This window comes from Salmo salar, chromosome 05 (assembly GCF_965601325.2).
Source record: "Salmo salar chromosome 05, fSalSal1, whole genome shotgun sequence".
In the NCBI taxonomy this organism is placed as follows: Eukaryota; Metazoa; Chordata; class Actinopteri; order Salmoniformes; family Salmonidae; genus Salmo; species Salmo salar.
In genome coordinates, this window is record NC_138295.1 from 78,879,765 (window position 1) to 78,899,814 (window position 20,050).

At 43.4% G+C, this 20,050-nt stretch overlaps 1 protein-coding gene and 2 long non-coding RNA genes across 4 annotated transcripts; all 3 read right to left on the reverse strand.

Moving 5' to 3' along the window:
* Positions 1 to 295: 295 nt before the first annotated feature.
* Positions 296 to 8,695, reverse strand: LOC123743179 (uncharacterized). The gene is made up of 2 exons (XR_006769993.1): positions 8,186 to 8,695; positions 296 to 4,228 (listed from the first exon to the last, which is right to left on the reverse strand). It is a non-coding gene; the product is annotated as an uncharacterized LOC123743179 (long non-coding RNA).
* An 85-nt stretch (positions 8,696 to 8,780) lies between these two features.
* Positions 8,781 to 11,781, reverse strand: LOC106606003 (uncharacterized). Of its 2 annotated transcripts, XR_001328979.3 has the most exons (3): positions 10,920 to 11,781; positions 9,831 to 10,817; positions 8,781 to 9,689 (listed from the first exon to the last, which is right to left on the reverse strand). It is a non-coding gene; the product is annotated as an uncharacterized LOC106606003 (long non-coding RNA). The 2 variants fall into 2 exon arrangements; XR_001328975.3 differs by having other exon boundaries at positions 9,831 to 11,781.
* A 473-nt stretch (positions 11,782 to 12,254) lies between these two features.
* Positions 12,255 to 19,818, reverse strand: acbd7 (acyl-CoA binding domain containing 7). The gene is made up of 4 exons (NM_001141117.2): positions 19,725 to 19,818; positions 17,034 to 17,151; positions 16,648 to 16,710; positions 12,255 to 12,555 (listed from the first exon to the last, which is right to left on the reverse strand). Exons 1-4 carry the CDS (start codon positions 19,734 to 19,736, stop codon positions 12,488 to 12,490), a joined length of 261 nt encoding a protein of 86 aa, NP_001134589.1. The 5' UTR covers positions 19,737 to 19,818; the 3' UTR covers positions 12,255 to 12,487.
* Between the last annotated feature and the right edge of the window lie 232 nt (positions 19,819 to 20,050).

A 20,050-nucleotide genomic window follows, 5' to 3' on the forward strand; every position in this document is an offset into this window, starting at 1 on the left:
GTAGGGTTTAAGGGCGGTTGGCATCCAAACAGCGCATTACCGCCGCCTACTGTGCTGGAGTGTGGGCCAGAGACAGAAAGGAACTAAATCCTACCTGCCAGCACTGTTTCTCTTGGGACACTGTCTGAATCCAAAATTACCCCCTTCCCTCGCCCCTCCATTTGCGAGTTCACACGCGCCTCCGACATTTACATACCACTGAGGGAGTGAGAATTACAGTTTCAAAATACTGGCAGTACTTACACTTTCCTGATGGATGCTGTATTGACCAAGCAGGCAATGGAAGACAACTGAGTAGGGTGCAAATATTAGGGGGTTTATTTTCCCAAACTTGAAATTGTTTACAAAAGAGAAGACAAAAACCATAGTGCATAAAAAGTACTTAAAAGGCCTGTAAATGAATGGAAGTAAAAGTGTTCTAACAACTCAAAACATAGATAAATGTAGAACTGAGGTCTACACAGCAGAACCAACTTCTTCTTCGAGGTTTATTGGCAGACTAGTTCAATGTCACATGCACAATGAAATGTCTTTCTTGCAAGCTCTAACCTCAACAATGCAGTAGTGTAATACTGAATATAACAAGGTAGAACAAAAACATGAGAAATAAGAACACGAAAAAGTCAGCAAGCAGTTCCAGTACCATATTTACAATGTACAGGGATACTGTAATGATAGGTAGATGTGTATAGGGTTAAGGTGACAAGGCATCAGAATATAAGAAACAGTCACAGCAGCACATATGATGATTGTATGTGAGCGGGTATGCGTAGTCAGCATAAATGTATATGCATATTATGTGTGTGTGTGAGTGAATGGAGTGAGTGAGTGTGTAGGGCCTCTGAGTGTGCAAAAATCAAATACAAGGGTCAACTCAGTCTGTGTAGCCATTTAGTTAGCTATTTAGCAGTCTTATGGCTTGGGGATGGAAGCTCTTCAGGAGCCTGTTGGTGTCAGACTTGATGCACTGGCACAGCTTGCCATGTGGAAATAGAGAGAACAGTCTTTGACTTGGGTGGCTGTAGTCTAACCTATAAGGTGTATTGCCACCACCTACTGTGCGGGGCAGTAAAATATCCCCCAAAAACGTTTTGGATTAAAATATTCATACTAACTACCAAAAACAAAATTAACACTATTTCTTCTGCTAAAATCACAGTCAAAATCTGATCCCGACACAGCCTCAGGAGCCTGGGAGGGCCGTACTTCTTCCGTCTTTCAGGCCCAGAACCTTCTCTGCCACAGCCACAATGTCCAATTTTTCTGATTTATTTGACACTTGAAACTCAAGAGTTAGTTGAGCACACAGAATATAAAAGAGAATGGCCAGTTCCAAATACGAGGTAGGTAGCCTACAAAGATACACATAACAAAAATAAATAAATAAATAAAGGATCTATTCCCAACATTTTTTGCAGAAACATGATTTTAAGCATAAATATCATTAACGTAATTTGTTTTAAATATATGCATTTTAAATAGAAAACTCTAGCATATCATGTTAAACTGGGGAAATCCAGCATATCATGTTAAACTGGGGAAATCCAGCATATCATGTTAAACTGGGGAAATCCAGTTTAAAATGATATGCTACCTACACCCCTCTATTTCAGGATAATAGGAAGGTCCAATTAGCAGCAGGCCCTCTAACAAGCTGGCCACAATGCTGCAGATAAGGCACCAGAAACGTGCTGCAAAATCTCAAATGGTAAAACGCATCTATAATTATTAGATTAAGATGTTACAAATATAAATCTAAGGGTGTGGACTTAACTTAGAATTAGTGTATGCAACAATTCAATAAAGGTGTATCTTTGATATTTGAAATGAAAACCATGTGGTCATTATTTGATTGGACACTAAATGTCTGGTGCAAATTAATGTTAAAGTGCAAAGGACAGGGAGATTTAGCTATGGCTACATGTGTGCGTCACAGACACCTTCCTAATAGTGCAAATGCTTTTTTTAGGCTGGATCATGTTGTTGAATTGTATGTTTTAATTCTGTAATGTATAGATTGTTGCTGCCTTCTTGGCCAGATCTCCCTTGAAAAAAAGAGACTCTGGGTGTCAATGGGCTTTTCCTGGTTAAATAAAGGCTATGAAATAGTAATGACTTATTCAGCCATCTGTGTCCATGCCTTGTAAAAATGGCCCCATCTGTTTCTTCCTCCCGTCCCCGACTTTCCTCTTTACTTAGAATAGATGCCTGCCTTTACCGTCTCTGTTCCACTGCTCCTGCCACCGCTGTCCAAATCATTCCCTTAGCCTCTGCCTTGCCCATTGGCACCGCCACATCCACTATCTCTCTCCTAAGGGCCTGTTTAGCTAGCACATATACCTACTTATTCCCTTCCACCCCCTATGGCAGGGGTATTCAACTCTTACTCTACAAGGTCTGGAACCTGCTAGTTCTGTTCTACCTGATAATGAATTGCACCCACCTGGTTTCCCAGGTCTAAATCAGTCCCTGATTGAGGTCCAGAGTTGAGTTTGAGGGCCCTATGGGTTGTGATCCAAGCAAAACTCATCTAAACACGGCACCCATCTGTCTAAACCAGGCTTCAGTTTGGAGTAACTAATTAGTATTGCATACCTGGCACTTGAAGGGTTTGTCGTCACTATAGGACAGCTCGTGCCTCTTTAGGCGGTGACCTTTGTCGAATTCCTTGTAACATGTATGACAGATGTGTTTCTTGGACTTGTGCTCTCTGAGATGCCAGTTCCGTATGAGGATGTTGTCAAACCTCAGTGGGCACTCTGAGCAGCTGTAGCATCTGTGATTTTTGAATCTGTGGGTCTTCGTGGGTCAGCTTGTCCAGGCACGTCCTGAAGGATTGGAGGCAGAATTTACAGGGAAACTTAAGGTCCTGATGGTGTTGCCTCTGGTGACTCTTGAGGCTGAGTTCCTTCACACAGCGTTTCCCACAGTCTGGACAGCAGACCATGAACTTGTGTTCACACTTATGGTGCTGCAGCCTGGTGGTGTACAGGACGCCACATTCAGGACAGAGGACCATATGGCGTTTGGAGTGTTTGAATTTCTGCTGGATGCTGGTAAGGACCCAGAGCCCAGTTCTCCAGCGGCACCGCTGAAAGACTCCTGGTCCTGCTGGTCTCTCCGGGGTAATGATGAAGGTGAGCCATCTGATTCTTCAGCAGACTCATTCAAATGAGTCTCTCCTGTAGGCTGCTGCAATTGCCTTCCTCTGCTTCTCCCTTTCCCCCTACCCCCCTACTTCTTCCCCTGATTCTCCCTTTCCTCCTACCTCTTCCTCTGCTTCTCCCTCTACTACTTGTTGTGCTCTCCTCCTCTGGGTCAAATTCAGTGTCACTCTCTCAGTCCCTCATCCTCCTCTTCCTCTGGGTCAAAGTCAGAGTCACTCTCTCTTTGGCCATCTTCCTCATCTTTTTCCTTCTCCTCACCCTCCAGCTCACACCCATCTGCAGCCACCTCCGTCTTCTCTCCTCTGTCTATCTGAGAGGTTTGGCTTTCAGAGTTCTCAGCCCCTATAGAGTATATCATCACCGCAATAGAGGCCCGCTGCTCAGCACCATTCTCCTGTTGTTCACCTCCTAGGGACTTTCCCTTCTCTTCTCTCCTCCATCATTCTCCTGTAAGGACAGGCTATTTTCATCCTGACTTCGTGCACTGTCCGTCTCACTGTCCAACACCACCTCAGTCACTTTCTTGATCTCCTCAGCTCCTTTGTTCCCCTCCTTCCACTTCACCAATGACAAGCCACTTCCCCCTGGTCTTGGTGGCTGGTCTACGGTCACCTCCATCTCCAGGGGCCGGTCAGCTCCAGGGCATTGTGTGTCCTCAGACGGCAGAGCCACTTGCACCTCAGCAAGGCATACACCATTATTGGAGGGATAATTCTGTCAGAGCTAGCGATACCACAGAATACACACAACTGAAGTTAGTTACCTCACAATATCAACTGTTAATCCTGAAATACCAACCTGGGTGTTCTGTGGCTCTTCCCCATTTCCTCTGTGTGTTGTCTGGAAAACAGACTGGTTACTTGCCCATGTCCTGAGGTGGTTCCAGCTCTGGCAGTGTTGGGTCACAGAGAGGCATGTCCTGTCTCCCTGTGTCTGGATCACACTCTCATGCCTGCACTGCTCACACCGCTGAAACAGCTGCAGCAGGCAGTCGATGTTCACGATAATATCTTCTGGGGAGGGAGGGGGGCAGCAGGTTGTGGATGGGGGTGGCAGCTAACCTGGGTCAAATTTGAAAAAGAAAGGGGTCATTTCCTGCCACTTGGCTCTTGCAAATTCATACACATTAGCATATTTGGAAGAGACCGATGGAATGTTCCTCAGTCATTTGCATCATCACGCAATCTTATCGTCTAGGAACATGCATTGATTAAAATACACTAAATGACCAAAAATATGTGGACACCTGCTCGTTTAACATCTCATTCCAAAATCATGGTCATTAATATGGAGTTGGTCCCCCTTTGCTGCTATAACAGCCTCTACTCTTCTGGTTAGGCTTTCCACTAGAGGTTGGACCATTGCTGCAGGGACTTGCTTCCATTCAGCCACAAGAGCATTAGTAAAGTTAGGCACTGATGTTGGCCGATTACATCTGGCTCGCAGTCGGCGTTCCAATTCATCCCAAAGGTGTTTGATGGGATTCAGTTCAGGGCTCTGTGCAGGCCAGTCAAGTTCTTCCACAGCAATTGACAAACCAAATCGCTTTGTGCATAGGGGCATTGTCATGCTGAAACAGGAAAGGGCTTCCCCAAACTGTTGACAAAGTTGGAAGCACAGAATCATCAAAAATGAGATTGCTGTAGTGTTAAGATTTCCCTTCACTGGAACTATAGGGCCTAACCCTAAAAAACACCAAACCTTACAGTTGGCACTATGCATTGGGGGTAGGTAGCTTTCTCCTGGAATCCGCAAAACCCAGATTCATCCGTCGGACTGCCAGATGGTGAAGCGTGATTCATCACTCTAGAGAAGGCGTTTCCACTGCTCCAGAGTCCAATGGCGGTTAGCTTTACACCACTCCAGCCTGCGTATGGCACTGCGCATGGTGATCTTAGGCTTCTGTGCGGCTGCTCGGCCACGGAAACCCATTTCATGAAGCTCCCGATGAACAGTAATTGTGCTGACGTTGCTTCCAGAGGCAGTTTGGATCTTGGTAGTGAGTGTTGCAGAGGACAGACTATTTTTTACTTGCTTCAGCACTCACAGTTCCGTTCTGTGAGCGTGTGGCTTACTTACAGTGCGTTCTTCTCTTGAAGCATTTCTGGATCCAGCTGGTGACACGCATGCCTCGGTGCATGTTGCTGTATAGCTCCCCTGTTGTTCAATACCATGGGGCCTTCTGCTCTCCTTACTGCCTCTGCATATGAGAGACTGAACTGCCCTGAATTTTGTCCACCTCCATCTCTTTCACCCTATTTGGGCATTCCAAGGATGTCCCCTCATGTTCTCCTCCACAGTTACAGCCCTTTAGTCCTTTGCAATTCTTCCTTCCATCTGCAGACACTCCATCAGGGATGTGTAACTCCAGTCCTCGGAGGGGCCTGATTGGTGCCACACTTTTGCCCCAGCTCTCACACACACAACTCCAATAATCAACTAATCATGATCTTCAGTTTAGAATGCAATTCATTTAAATCAGCTGTGTTTGCTAGGGATGGGGAAACAATGTGACACCACAGTTGGGTTCACAAGTTTGTACAGTACAGAGTAGAGAACACTAGCGTTAAGTACACTAATGTATTGTATTTAATTCTACTGTACTTTAATGTCCAAACTTGTGAAACATTGATGTTTGACTGATTCAGATTTGGTCTTGTTTTGGGGCAAAGCAACCAAATGTCTTGTTTGGGGCAGAGCTCACTAAAAATAAGCCAGTGTGTAGAACAATACCCAAATATGCTAAGTAGGCTATTGTATATTTATACCTTTTGAGTACCCATTTAGGATACATCACCATGAATAGAATGACAATATCCAGATCAGGGACCTATGATGAAATTCTGTTACCTTATGTTACTGAGTGTAAATCCACTTCACATACTGTCGTTCAATAACCAAAAGATATATTTTTCAAAGTCAACGTGTCATGTCATAGTTGACACCCCATTATTTTCTTCATTCGGAGTCTTTTTAAACTGGACAAAAAAACTGAGGGAGATTTTTACCGAAGTTCTGTTACCAAACTTTGCATCTGCACAGTCATTCCAGATAATGTGTTTTTGTAAAAATGTCTGTAAATGGTTAAAAGTAGTCAAATCAAATTGTATTGGTCACATACACGTTTAGCAGATGTTATTGCGGGTCTAGCTCCAACAGTGCCGTCCCAGCTTTGATGCACCTGTACTGACCTCGCCTTCTGGATGATAGCGGGGTGAACAGGCAGTGGCTCGGGTGGTTGTTGTCCTTGATGATCTTTTTGGCCTTCCTGTGACATCGGGTGCTCTAGGTGTCCTGGAGGGCAGGTAGTTTGCCCCCGGTGATGTGTTGGGCAGACCGCACCACCCTCTGGATAGCCCTGTAATTGCGGGCGGTGCAGTTGCCATACCAGGCGGTGATACAGCCGACAGGTTGCTCTCAATTATGCATCTGTAAACATTGTAGGTGCCAAGCCAAGGGTTTTAGGTGCCAAGCCAAATTTCCTCAGCCTCCTGAGATTGAAGAGGCGCTTCTGCGCCTTCTTCACCACACTGTCTGTGTGGGTGGACCATTTGTTTGTCAGTGATGTGTACGCCGAGGAACTTGAAGCGTTCCACCTTCTCCACTGCGGTCCCGTTGATGTGCATGGGGGGGGGGGGGGGGGGGGGTGCTCCCTCTGCTGTTTCCTGAAGTCCACGATCAGCTCCTTTTGTTTTGTTGACTTTTGGTGCGGGTTATTTTCCTGGCACCACACTCCCAGGGCCCTGACCTCCTCCCTGTAGGCTGTCTCGCCATTGTTGGTAATCAGGCCTACTACTGTTGTGTCGTCTGCAAACTTGATGATTGAGTTGGAGGCATGCGTGGCCACGCAGTCATGGGTGAACAGGGAATACAGGAGGTGGCTGAGCACGCACCATTGTGGGGTCTCTCTTCAGGATCAGCGAAGTGGAGGTGTTGTTTCCTACCTTCACCACCTGAGGGCAGCCCGTCAGGAAGTCCAGGACACAGTTGCACAGGGCAGGGTTCTATGGTGTTGAATGCTGAGCTGTAGTCAATGAATAGCTATTCCCTTTGTCCAGATGGGATAGGGCAGTGCAGTGCGATGGCATTGTCTGTGGATATTTTGTTCCAAAGTTACCTTTGCTTACTTGTGTACAGGAACAATGGTGGACACCTTGAAGCATGTGGGGCCAGCAGACTGGGATAGGAAAGATTGAATATGTCAGCAAACTCTCCAGCCAGCTGGTCTGTGCATGCTGAGGATGCAGCCAGGGATGCCGTCTGGGCCGGCAGCCTTGCGAGGGATAACACGCTTAAATGTCTTACTCATGTCGGCCACGGAGGAGAGCCCACAGTCCTTGGTAGCTGGCCGCGTCCTTGCGCATAGAGTTGTATGGTTTGTTAAACTTTTAAAATCAATCGTTTTTGTTTAGCTTACATTTTAGGTGAAAAATTGGTGTCTGAGCGCAATTCCTTTACCATGGAATTGCTTGTATGCAAAAAATTTAGGTAATCTCATATAAATTCCGGTGTTGTGCCGAAAATCTCCCTTTCCAGAATTCTCTCCCCCTAGTCGACGTGAATGCGCACAGACTCAATTTCTGTGGCATACATCGGTCAAATACTTTCTATAGAACAAAATCCTCACGTCAGGATAGGCAACCGACAATAATCAATGTGTGTTATATTACACATAGATGAGGGAGTAAAATGTAGGTAAGCAATAAACATTTCTGAACAACTACTAGTCGAATAAGACATGGGAGAGATGACGAATTTTGGCAGAGATTTCTTTACAGACTAATACACTTGAAACAAATAACCAAACCGAAAACTGCCGATATTACTACTGCCTCCCCCGCGATCAAACCGCCATAAAATAAAATCGCAACCTAACGTGAACATTGACAGCTGCCTTGAAGGACAAATAAAGAAATGCTACTGCTACTACAATCAGTGACAGGCTAAACTGACAACGGAGTGAAGAGCAGAAATCTCAACTAGCAAGTAAGTCGCAGCGAAGAGAGAATTCTACGCACCATCGTAAAAACGCAACACCTAAATTTACTCGGGTCTGTCCACGGGACAATCGTTCTGCTTCTTGGCTGCTGGTCGAATAATTTTAGGTTTTAAAGCGGTCTCTGGTGGTGCAGGATTACTGAGGTATAAAATTAACGGATGCTTCTGGGAGTCAGCCATGTTGACAGACGTCTAAATCTAAGGATAGTTAGACTCATTCAAAGATATTTATAACTAATCCCTTTTTCGCTGTGACTCAGCTGAGTCTTCTTCTATGTCAAGGCGCTCCGCAAACAATCGTTTAAGTGCATGCCGCCACCTACTGTGCGGGAATGTAGGCACAGAGCAAGAGCGAGGTATTCTTATTTGGGTTTTATGGCGAACTACACTCAAAAGGTGTAGTGTCGCCCTCAACTGGACTTGGGGTAAAATAAATGACTAAATAAACATTCTAGCCAATGAGAGGGCAGATATGTGAGAACAACAAGCACAACTCCATTATAAACAATTTCTTCTCCAAGTTTCCTAAATGCCACATGCGCCCACTTATCAGAAATTCGTATGGACATAAACATGATGAAACTTAAATTCGATCAAATTAAACATTGTTCCAAATTAGAAATGTTATGTTTTATTTATTTTTATGTAACCTTTATTTAACTGTTGACCAAATTCGACATTCTCTCAAAAAATCCCCACTTCCACTGGTTAACACTGTACTTTCGCACTGACAGACTTTAGAGCGGAGTCAAGCCTCTTGCTTCCTCGCTGGTTATATCCAAGATGGGTTTCTCTGTGCTTCTTAACTAGTGGGCTGTTCCAGCCAGGAGAACTCAAAATGCAATATATCAGCCAATAACATCTGTGGGGAGGAAATTCTTTGTAACATATTCACTTTACAAACCCATCAGATTGTTCCTGGATATTTGATGATGTAGAACAGTGAAACATTTTCTTTAACAATATATATTTTTAAACCAAAACTGTAGAAGTGAAAAAACAACAGCTTCAAGAGTTCTAAGAAATGTTCAAGGCCAAAACATTATGGTCATGACAAAACCGATAAGACTTTTTTTAATGACACCGGTAGGTGGCTCCTTGTTCTGGTCTGGTTCTCTCTGGGGTGGTGATGGTAATGTGTCCAGCTTTTCAACAGCAGTGTCCACATGTATCTCTCCTAGAGGCTTCTACCAGTGCCCCCCTCCTCCACTACCTTTCCCTTTACTCCTTGTCTTCTCCTCTTCCTCCAGGTCAAAGTCAGAATCACTCTCATTCTGACGCTCCTCCTCCTCAGGGTCATAGTTCAACTGTCGATTCCTCTGTCGCCTGCTCCTCCGCTCTCCCACCTCCACTCCCTCCCCACTCTCCCCTTGGTGATAGCGTGTGACGAGGTTCTTGAGGCTGACGTTGTGGTTAAAGCTCTAGACGCAGCGCTGGCATTTGAAGGGCTTCTCCCCAGTGTGGACGTGCAGGTAAGACTTCAGCTGGCTGAGCTGGGCAAAGGAACGCTGGCACACCTGACACCTAGCAGGAGCAGAATGTAATGGAAAACATTAACACTTTGCAGTCCACTTTCAGCTGATAATACAAACAAACAAAACAGACATGTCAGAGGGAGATGTGTTCAGTATCAAACTAACAGAGAACGCAGTATAAAACACCAACCTGAAGGATTTGTTGTCACTGTGGCTCAGCTCGTGCCTCTCAAGCTTGCTAAGTTGGGGAAACTCCTTGTAGCACGTGTTACAAATGTCTCTTGGACTCATGCTCTCTGAGATGGTGGTTCCGTTTCAAGATGTTGTAAAATCCCAAGGGGCATTTGGAGCACCTATAGTGCAACTTTTTGACCCGGTGGTCGTCCTTCTCGTGGGTCCACTTGTCTTCCCTGGCCTTGAATGGCTTGAGGCAGAACTTACAGTAGACATGCTCTTGATGGTGAAGCCTCTGGTGATGCTTGAGGCCAGCTTCATCCACACAGCGCTTCCCACAGACATAACAGCGGAACAGCTTGAACTTGTTCACACTGATGCCCCACACTGACTAACGTTGAGATGAGGAGTCCACAGGACAGAGATGCCGTGAACGTTTGGAGTGCTCTCAACGGACGTGCTCCTCATAACTGTCGAGGTCGTTAAACCGCATGCAGAGTTTGTCAAACCCAACCGGCTCCTCAGGCTGGCCATCACACACACAGCTTCTTGTGTCGGCGTGGAGTGTAGGCTCGCTCGCGCCGTCTCTCTCGCACGCAGTCTCTCTCTCACACACACACACACACAGAATCTAAAGTCACCTCCTGCTCCACTGAGGGTTCCCACTCAGCATTAGCCTGCCGCTCCTCTCTGCTGGGCAGTCCCTTCATCCGTCTGTCTCTCATCTCCTTGCTCCTCCTCTAGGTGCAGAGCCCTTTCCTCCCTGTTGGGTGCAGTGAATGCATCACTGTCCTGTGGATCCTCAGTCACCTCCATCACCAGAGAGCCAGTCAGCCCCAGTTCCCCCTTCTCAAACACCATGGCAGCCAACAGCTTCTTCTCTTCCTCGCTATAGGAGGCAACACTTCTCCTGCTTCACAGACCCATTCCTTTCCATCCTCAGGGAACAACTGTCGTCTATGTTTCTGTATTCACACGGAAGGACCACTGACACTTCACTCACCTAATTCAAATGAAAACAGAGGTCAGTGTTATTGGCTACATGATGAAGTGTGTTTGACTTCATATGCATGCTGAAACTTATCTCATACAGCAGCATCATAACCTGTTCTCCGTGGTTCGACTCATCTGAGCTTCTGGGCTGAATGTTCACACACTGGTCCTCCTCAATGGACGGACAACATTCTTCAGTGGCACTGCTGCCTTCTGGCCTATCAACAGTGACTGTGTTAATACCCTCTCCTGACCAACCATGATATCTGTCCTTCATGGCTCCCTCTTAACACAATAATAAAGAATTAGAAAACATATGTCCGTTTATATGGTTTGCCTACATGTTGTGCATAGAATGCCCACTGATGGGACATAACTTTTAATCTTACTGCTTGACAGTTCCATTCTCTCATAATAGTCCCCGGGAAAAATGTTCTGAGCATACTAGTAACTTTCGGAGGTCGTCAGTCGGAGTATTGGCGTCAATGTTCAGGGTAACTAGCCATAGTCTCAATCGGTCCGGATCTCTCAATGGAAGTTGGTGAAACATTATATCTGACCCATTCCTTGTGTTTGTTATGGCAAGTTTTTACCGTACACTCACGAACCGTATTGGAACAGGCGATGGAAGTCCGTCGATGTAACGCAAGTCTCAGCACACTTAGCTAGCTCGCTAACTTGCTAACGTTCTTCAGTGGTACAGTTGCTGTCTGGCCAATCAACAGTGACGGTTTTAAAACCCTCTCCTGAACAACCATGCTGTCTGTTCTTCATGGCTCCGTCTTGTCGACCTATGTTTTTACATACATAATAAAGTAGAAAACATACGTCCATTTATATAACATAGCCCAAATATTTTCTATGGCTTAATACTAGCCAACTAAACTTCAGTAGCAAGCGACATTTCATTGCATACCAGCTAGCTACAACAGAGATACTGGAGGGATGGAATTTCCATTCCGTCTCTGCTACAAAGACACATAAACAGGAAGTGAGGCACAAGTCCGTTCCAGAAATATGATTTCCAGGCAACCAAGTAAATAAAAGTTCCTAGCTGCAACCTAGGTTAAAAATAATGACTTATTTTCAACCTTGGCTGCAAACTAGCCCTGCAAGTCTTGTGGTGGCCAACAGGGCTTAATAGCAGAGATATTTATTAGGAGGGCCGCAGAGCTATAGGGGGTGGTGGGGACCTTACATGTCTGAGTGAGTGAGAGAGCGCTACCCTTTATAAACTCATTAATTCTTTATTTGATAAAATAATGTTATGGGAAACACTGTTCATTCTGTTTTCATGCTTAGTGAGCTTTTGCATTGTTAATGAATCACTCAGTGTTTATCTCAATAGTGTGTGTCATCTTTACAGGTAAGAAGACAGGAACATAGAAAATATAGAATATTGCCCTCGTTTATAATCATATATCTACAAATAAAATAGACTGAGCGTAATTTAAAACAATGTTTTATTAAATCATAAATTCAACATCCCAAAAGTGCATAGGGGTTTATAGCAAATAAACTCCACATTTTAAGACAAGAAAGTTCAATCTAAGGAGAAAACATTAATAATTTTCCTAGTGCAGTACCTTCTCATAACCTATGGCTTGTGGCTGAATGAGATACAGCTCTCCTCATAATAACCTATTCTAGTCACACCCTGGATACAATTTCATCATCATATTAGTATTTGCTGATGATCTCCTTAGCAAGTGCGATGTAAGCTGTCATGGCATCCTCCTTGGACATACCTATAAAATAAGAACACAAATACAACATTTACATTTATTTAACCAGGTAAATCCCATTGACACCCAGAGTCTCTTTTTCAAGGGAGACCTGGCCAAGAAGTCAGCAACAATCAATACATTACAGAATTAAAACGTACAACAACATGATCCAGACAAAAAAAAAGCATTTACACTCCTCCGTAACAGAGTCTCCCATCAATATTTTAAATTCATTCAGTGGCACTAACATATCTAGATGAAGCATGGATTGTAGATTATTCCATGCATCTGGTGCACAAGAAGAGAAGGCAGCATTGCCTAATACTGTGAATGTCCTGGGGACTTTAAGTAGCAACCACCTAGCAGACCGGGTATGGCAACTGCTGGTGGTGAAGGAGACCAGACTACAGAGGTAAAGAGGGAGTTTACCCAAAAGGGCTTTGTAGATGAACACATACAAATGGATCTTTATGCGCATATAAAGTGTGGTCCAACCCACCATTTGGTACAATGTGCAATGGTGGGTGAGTGACTTGGCTTTGTAATAAAGCTCAAGGATGCATGATAAACAGAGTCCAGTCTCTGTAAGACGGAGGAGGTTGTATGCATATACAACAAGTCACCATAATCAATTACAGAAAGAAAAGTGGCCTGAACAAGCTTCTTTCTAGCCATTAGCGGGAAGCAAGCCTTATTACTAAGATAAAAACCCAATTTCAATTTAAGCTTTGTCACAAGATTATCCACATGAACTTTAAAGGAGTTGCCAAACGTCAGCCTCCAAACCTTAATCACTTGGAGAAGATCTGCAAAGAGGAGTGGGACAAAATCCCTCCTGAGATGTGTGCAAACCTGGTGGCCAACTACAAGAAACGTCTAACCTCTGATTGCCATCAAGGGTTTTGCCACCAAGTACTAAGTCATGTTTTGCAGAGGGGTCAAATACTTATTTCCCTCATTAAAATGTAAATCAATTTATAACATTTTTGACATGCGTTTTTCTGGATTTTTTTGTTGTTATTCTGTCTCTCACTGTTCAAATATACCTACCATTGAAATTATAGACTGATTATTTCTTTGTCAGTGGGCAAACGTACAAAATCAGCAGGGGATCAAATACTTTTTTCCCTCACTGTAGGTATTTGGTTGGATGACACTTTTTCCTTGGATAAGCCACCAGATGTGACAATGCTAACGTTCTCTGGCAGAGTTCTAGCTCTGGTAAAAGTCATGAATTTAGTTTTTTGTATATTCAAGACCAGTTTGAGGCCATAAAGGGAGGCCTGCAGTGACCGAAAAGCAGTCTGGAGCTCTTCAACAGCCTGAACCAGAGAAGGAGCACATGAATATATAACTGTATCATCACTAGGGATTCATAGACCTTGGCCAGGATAGGGAGTTTAGAAATCGGACAATAGTTATTAGCATCTGAGGGATCTCCACCCTTTAGCAGTGGGAGGACATAAGCTGATTTCCAAATGCTGGGTATGGAATTGGTCAAGAGACTCAAGTTGAAAATGTGAGCTACAGGATCAGTAATAATACCAGCTTCTATCTTTAAGAGGTAGGGGTCCAGGTTGTCCGGACCTGCAGACTTTTTAATGTCTACAGCCTTTAGTGCTTTATAGACCTCAGTATAAGAAACAGGCTCAAAGTTTAAATGGTTCACATGTGGGCCAATATCATAGTTGACTGTAACAGAGCTTACATTAGAGGCCTGGGCCCCACCATTATCAAAAACTGAACCAGCAGATATGAAGTGCTTCTTAAAAACCCCTACAATATGGGCTTTATCATTCATTAAATGGTCAGGAAGGCCAGAGGATACATTAGAACCTGACAGTGATTTGATTAGCTTCCAGAACTTGGTAGGGTTGTTTAGGTTCTCTGTGACTGTATTTAAATAGTAATCTGATTGGGACTTCCTGATCATCCTGTGCATTTGTTTCTTAGCGCTCTGAAGTAGGTCCAGTCAACAGGAGCATTTGTATGTCTAGCTTGAGCCCAATATATATTTCTAATTAATTCTGCCAAGTTATCTGAAAACCAGGGATTGTCCCTTCCACTGATTGTTAATTTCTTCACAGGGGCATGCTTATCACAAATCAACACAAATTTCATATAAAAATAGACCCAGGCAGTGTCAACATCGGGAATCAGATTTACTGTTAACATTATGGTACAGAACGCTTATTATGGTAAGAACGCTTGTTCATCAAACTGTCTAAAATGTCTTTTAAAAATATAACGGGGTTTGGACATTTTTGTATTTCTAACAAGCAATTGCACAGTGATCACTGACATCATTACAGAATATCCCAGTCGATGTGTATTTGGGAGGGGTATTCGTTAGAATAATGTCCAATAGCGTTGATTTGTTAGGTGCTCTAGGATTCGGTCTTGTAGGCGCATTAATTAATTGAGCGAGATTCAGAGAGTCACACAGTTCTTTAAAAGAAATGAGTCAGATACAGATGTAAGCATGTCCCAGTTCAAATCTTCTAAAATAATGAATTCAGAGTCATTTAGTTTGTGCAGGACATCAGAAAGAGAGTTAAGTGCGTCTCCCGAAGCCGAGGGCGTTCTGTAGCACCCGACTACAGTGATGTGGGAGTCCTTATATATGTTCACTTTAACCGCAAGCAAATCAAAATGTTTGGCTTTGGTAATCGAGATAATTTCAGTGGTGTTAAACTCGGATTTAACATAAATTGAAACCCCTCCTCCTTTACTAATCCGATCCGTTCTAAAAACCGTGTACCTATCAATACAAATCAAGTTATTTGACACAGATTTCTTTAGCCAAGTTTCTGATAAAACCATTAGGTCTGCATTTGTCGTTTTGGCCCATATTCTAATCATGTCTATTTTTTACAAATATTCTTCTTGCATTAACATGCAAGAGGCCAAAACCTGCTGTTTTTAAAATCATAGGGAGTCGGTAAAGATTGCATGGTATCTACCGGCCCAGGGTTTGGTCGCACATTACCAGAGATCATCAACAAAAGCACAACAATATATCTCAGTTGCCCAATACGTGAGGATTTGGCGGAGCCAGCACCATTGTCAATAAAACGAACTGAGTCTTTCGACACAGAAAAAAAGTAATTCAATAGTTTGAGATTTTGGAAGTATGCCATCAAGTGTAGGTCCAGTTGCGTTTGAGAGTGGTACAAATGTAATTGCAGAGAGAGACCAATTTCCTAGTGGTATTGACATGATGGTCTCGTCGGAGTGTTTGCAAATTGAAGGGCATAAGGCGAAGATAATTCACTCACCCATTGATCATTCAGACTATTTAATCCAGGATGGCATTGAGTAAAGAGCAGTAACAGATACATAATGCCGGTTTTTAGAGGTATTTCAGCACAGGTGTGCAGCGACCAGTAGACGTTGTGTATAACAAGGTAGATTTTCCCACCGCCCACGGTGCATCAGGTTTTCCAATCCGATAACCGCTTCTCCGCTCCTAGTCTTCAATGCGCACCTACACTCGCGTAGCAGGCCTTGCGCGCAGACAGGCGCTCCTGACACGGCGAGCTCCAACTCCAGAAAGGTGTAATAAAAAATAAAGTCCTTCTCAATCCGAAATCTTTGTATAAGTAAATGTCGTAAAATAGAGACTGAGATATAAAAATAGTTGTTATATACAGCATCCACCTTCACGTAAAAAGTATTTGCTTCTGTAAACAGGACCAGGGTCATTAAAACATAAAAACTCTTAAAACTCTACTCTCAAGGATCACACATACAAACGGACAGATTGATTGGCTACCATCTTGGATTCTTGCCACTGTAAGTCTGGTAACATACATTCAAATTAGAGCAACATCATCACACATACACACACCCTCCCTTACTCACACACGCACCAGTGTACACTATATTATTTTCAATTAAACGTGTTGGTGAATGGTGATTGCAGCCTTCAATGCCAAGTACAATCTCTAGATGGGTGTTATCATTACCCCTTACTGTAGCATTCTGTTCACTAAATGTTCATCACTGGATTAGAATGTTCCAAAGACTGAAACAAGGGTAGAGGATGGAGGGCTAGTGTGGAGGCCATTCCTTTTTTCCATTATGAGAGAAGACAAAATCCTTTTATTTTACCTTTCCTAGAATCCCAGGCCTCCCACTTGGCTTTTCCCTTCATGTCTAACATGCCTGGTTTGTCTGTGGAGAACAAGAGAGGACAGTATTTAGGACATCAGTGGTGACTGGTAAAAAAATGAAGAGAACTTCAGAGGAACCAGACCAGATTTAAGGTTAGGCTTTACGTTCTATTGGCCTACCAATACTAGTGTGGGTATCTGATATGGCCATTTTGGAAAGCAGTTTTCTGATATCTGGGAGATGAGCGCCCTATCTACCCAGAATTTGCTAAAATAATTGTTATTCTCTCCATATAATTGTAATGGTCCTTTCACTTGTGTATGTTCTGTACAATTATGTATTTCAATTAGCATGTTTTAAATGGCACAAAGAAAATTCCGTACCAATGTTGATGTCTCCAAATATGGCCTGCTTATACAGACCATACATGTCCAGCAGCTCCTGGTCTGAAGGTCTGGACTTCACCTTCTTCACATCATCTGCTACTCGCTCAAACTCTGCCTGCACGGAGAGATGGAAGAATGGAGGGAAAGGGTCAGATGGGAAAACAATACAGCAAAGAAACTCCAGAATGTAACCTAATCTACAGCATTACAGTCTATTACTGCCCACTACCGAGCAGCCAAACAGTGGGTCCTTATTCCATTTAGAGCTGTGGATGCCAATTTGTTTGTATGAATAATCTACTTTACACAGATCTGCAATAAAAAAAAAAACAGCAAGGCTAAATGGGACAATGGGCACATTCATCTAATCAGAAAGGAAACCCCCAAACGAATTTCTGTTCCACATGCAGTTTTAATAAAACAAAAACACTTTTTGGTTGTACATTCATTCAATCTCACTACAGTGTAATGTTAAGTTGGCCCAAAACCAACCAGAAGAAAGTTGACACTGTAAGATCATCTGGTTGTTTCAACTTTCTTCTGGTTGGTTTTGGGCCAACTTACGATCAAATGAATGTAAGATCAAATGAATGTACAACCAAAATAAACAAGGGGTGTGCAGTGCATTCGGAAAGTATTCAGACCCCTTCACTTTTTCCACATTTTGTTACGTTGCAGCCTTATTCTAAAATTGATAAAATAATTTCACCCCTCATCAATCTACACACAATAGCCCATAATGACAAAGTGAAAACAGGTTTTTAGACATTTTTGCACATTTATAAAAAATTCAAACCAGATATCACATTTACATAAGTATTCAGACCCTTTACTCAGTACTTTGTTGAAGCACCTTTGGCAGCGTTTACAGTCTCACGTCTTCTTGGGTATGACGCTACAAGCTTGGCACACCTGTATTTATTTATTTATTTTATATTTATTTAACTAGGCAAGTTAAGAACAAATTCTTATTGTTACAATGACGGCCTACCCCAGCCAAAACAGGACAACGCTGGTCCAATCGTGTGCCGCCCTATGGGACTCTCAATCACAGCCAGTTGTGATACAACCTAGAATTGAATGTTCCTGTTCAAATGGTTTAGGTTGTCTCTTTTTTAATCAAGCTTCCTAACCCTGACAGTCATTCTGAATGTAGGTTGCGGGTGAATAAAAATTCCAACTGTTGGATATCTTAACTCTGTCTGGATTACAATAAGAACTACACATCACTTTGCAAGCCACCAAAATGTGACTTGCAGGCCTAATGTGGCCTGTAAACCAGGAGTTTCCTAACATCACTGTGTTAGGGTAAAACGAGGCAATTAAAGTAAGGCCTTATGATACGTGTAATGTATTGTCAAGTTTAATTTAATTTATTTATTTTACCCCTTTTTTTTCCCCAATTTCGTGGTATCCAATTGGTAGTAGTTACAGTCTTGTCTCATCGCTGCAACTCCCGTACGGGACTCGGGAGAGGCAATGGTCGAGAGCCATGCGTCCTCCGAAACACAACCCAACCAAGCCGCACTGCTTCTTGACACAATGCCCATCCAACCCGGAAGCCAGCCGCACCAATGTGTCGGAGGAAACACTGTACACCTGGCGACCTGGTCAGCGTGCACTGCGCCCGGCCCGCCACAGGAGTCGCTAGTGCGCGATGAGACAAGAATATCCCTGCCGGCCAAACCCTCCCTAACCCGGACGGCGCTGGGCCAATTGTGCGCCGCCCAATGGGCCTCCCGGTCGCGGCCGGCTGGTCAAGTTGAATTTTAATGATAAACATTTACCTAGGAACTTATTTGGTGAAAGCCACAGGCCTTTAAAATGAAAGAATTCAACAACAATGTCTCCGTCACTAACAAATATGGTCATGGGTGGTAACTCTACCATTCCCTCAAAAAGAAAAGTCACCATGTGAAATATGCAAATTAGGCTTTAAACCCCAAACAGTGTAACAGTGTTTTTGTTTAACACTAATAGGAATTAACTCTTGATCAACACTAGTGTTGAACAGAAATAACACAGAGTTCATTATCTCATAGTGTTACATTTGAGTAACACTGACAAGTTTAATGCAGTGTTCATTTTTTACACTTTCTGAGTGTTACATTTAAGTGTTATAAAAAAAGTACTTTTTACACTCTGTAGTGTGGGACCATATGTACTCTGAGATGGTGATAAAATTAATTATTTAAGTGTTGATTTAACGATGCAAAATGTGCTGTGTACATAGTGGGAGCAGCACAGCAACAACATTATTGCTTAATTATAATAAGTAGTACATGCAATGTTTCATTCTAATAGGTTACAGTAGCCTAGCTATTATTGGCCTTGGAATCGTGACAGCACTGCAGTCTGTAGAAACATCAATATTTGATCTCGAGGGCCTCTGTTGATGACGGCAGCTGGTATCCAATACACCTCAGCATCCTTGCGCATAATTCCGAGATGGCTAGCAAATCAAGCTCTAAATGTCAAAAACAATACACAGGCATGACTCAGTAAATAGAGAACATAACGGTAAACGTAGTCTATATGTGTATGTACAAGCCTACCTACCACCAGCTACCACATCAGTCGACCAATCGCATCTCTTACAAAAACGTAGGCCTAACCCCGTTATCTAGATCGACTCATCACTTAGATAGAAGATGTGTACGCCAAGTGTGCAGGGAAAACATAGCCTACCTGAAGAGACATCTCGCAAAGTTAAACTCCGTAGGCTACTGTAGGTAGTATTAGCCCAAAGTGTCCTCTCGGCTGTGTGAATAGCTCTGACTGCAGCTGTAACAGACTGGGAGCTTACAGTAAATATCGGTCAACGCCTCGGGAGTCTGGACCGCAGTGGGGTGGATAGACAGCTGATTGGCTGACCAAACATTCTGAGACGCGGCGCATAAAGGACGCTAAAATAAAATAAGATTTAAAAAGGACACTCTCATCAATGCAAGTCAATATTGGATTTTTCGCGTTTCATGACCAAATCATACTGTATAAAATTGATTGTGTAGCTC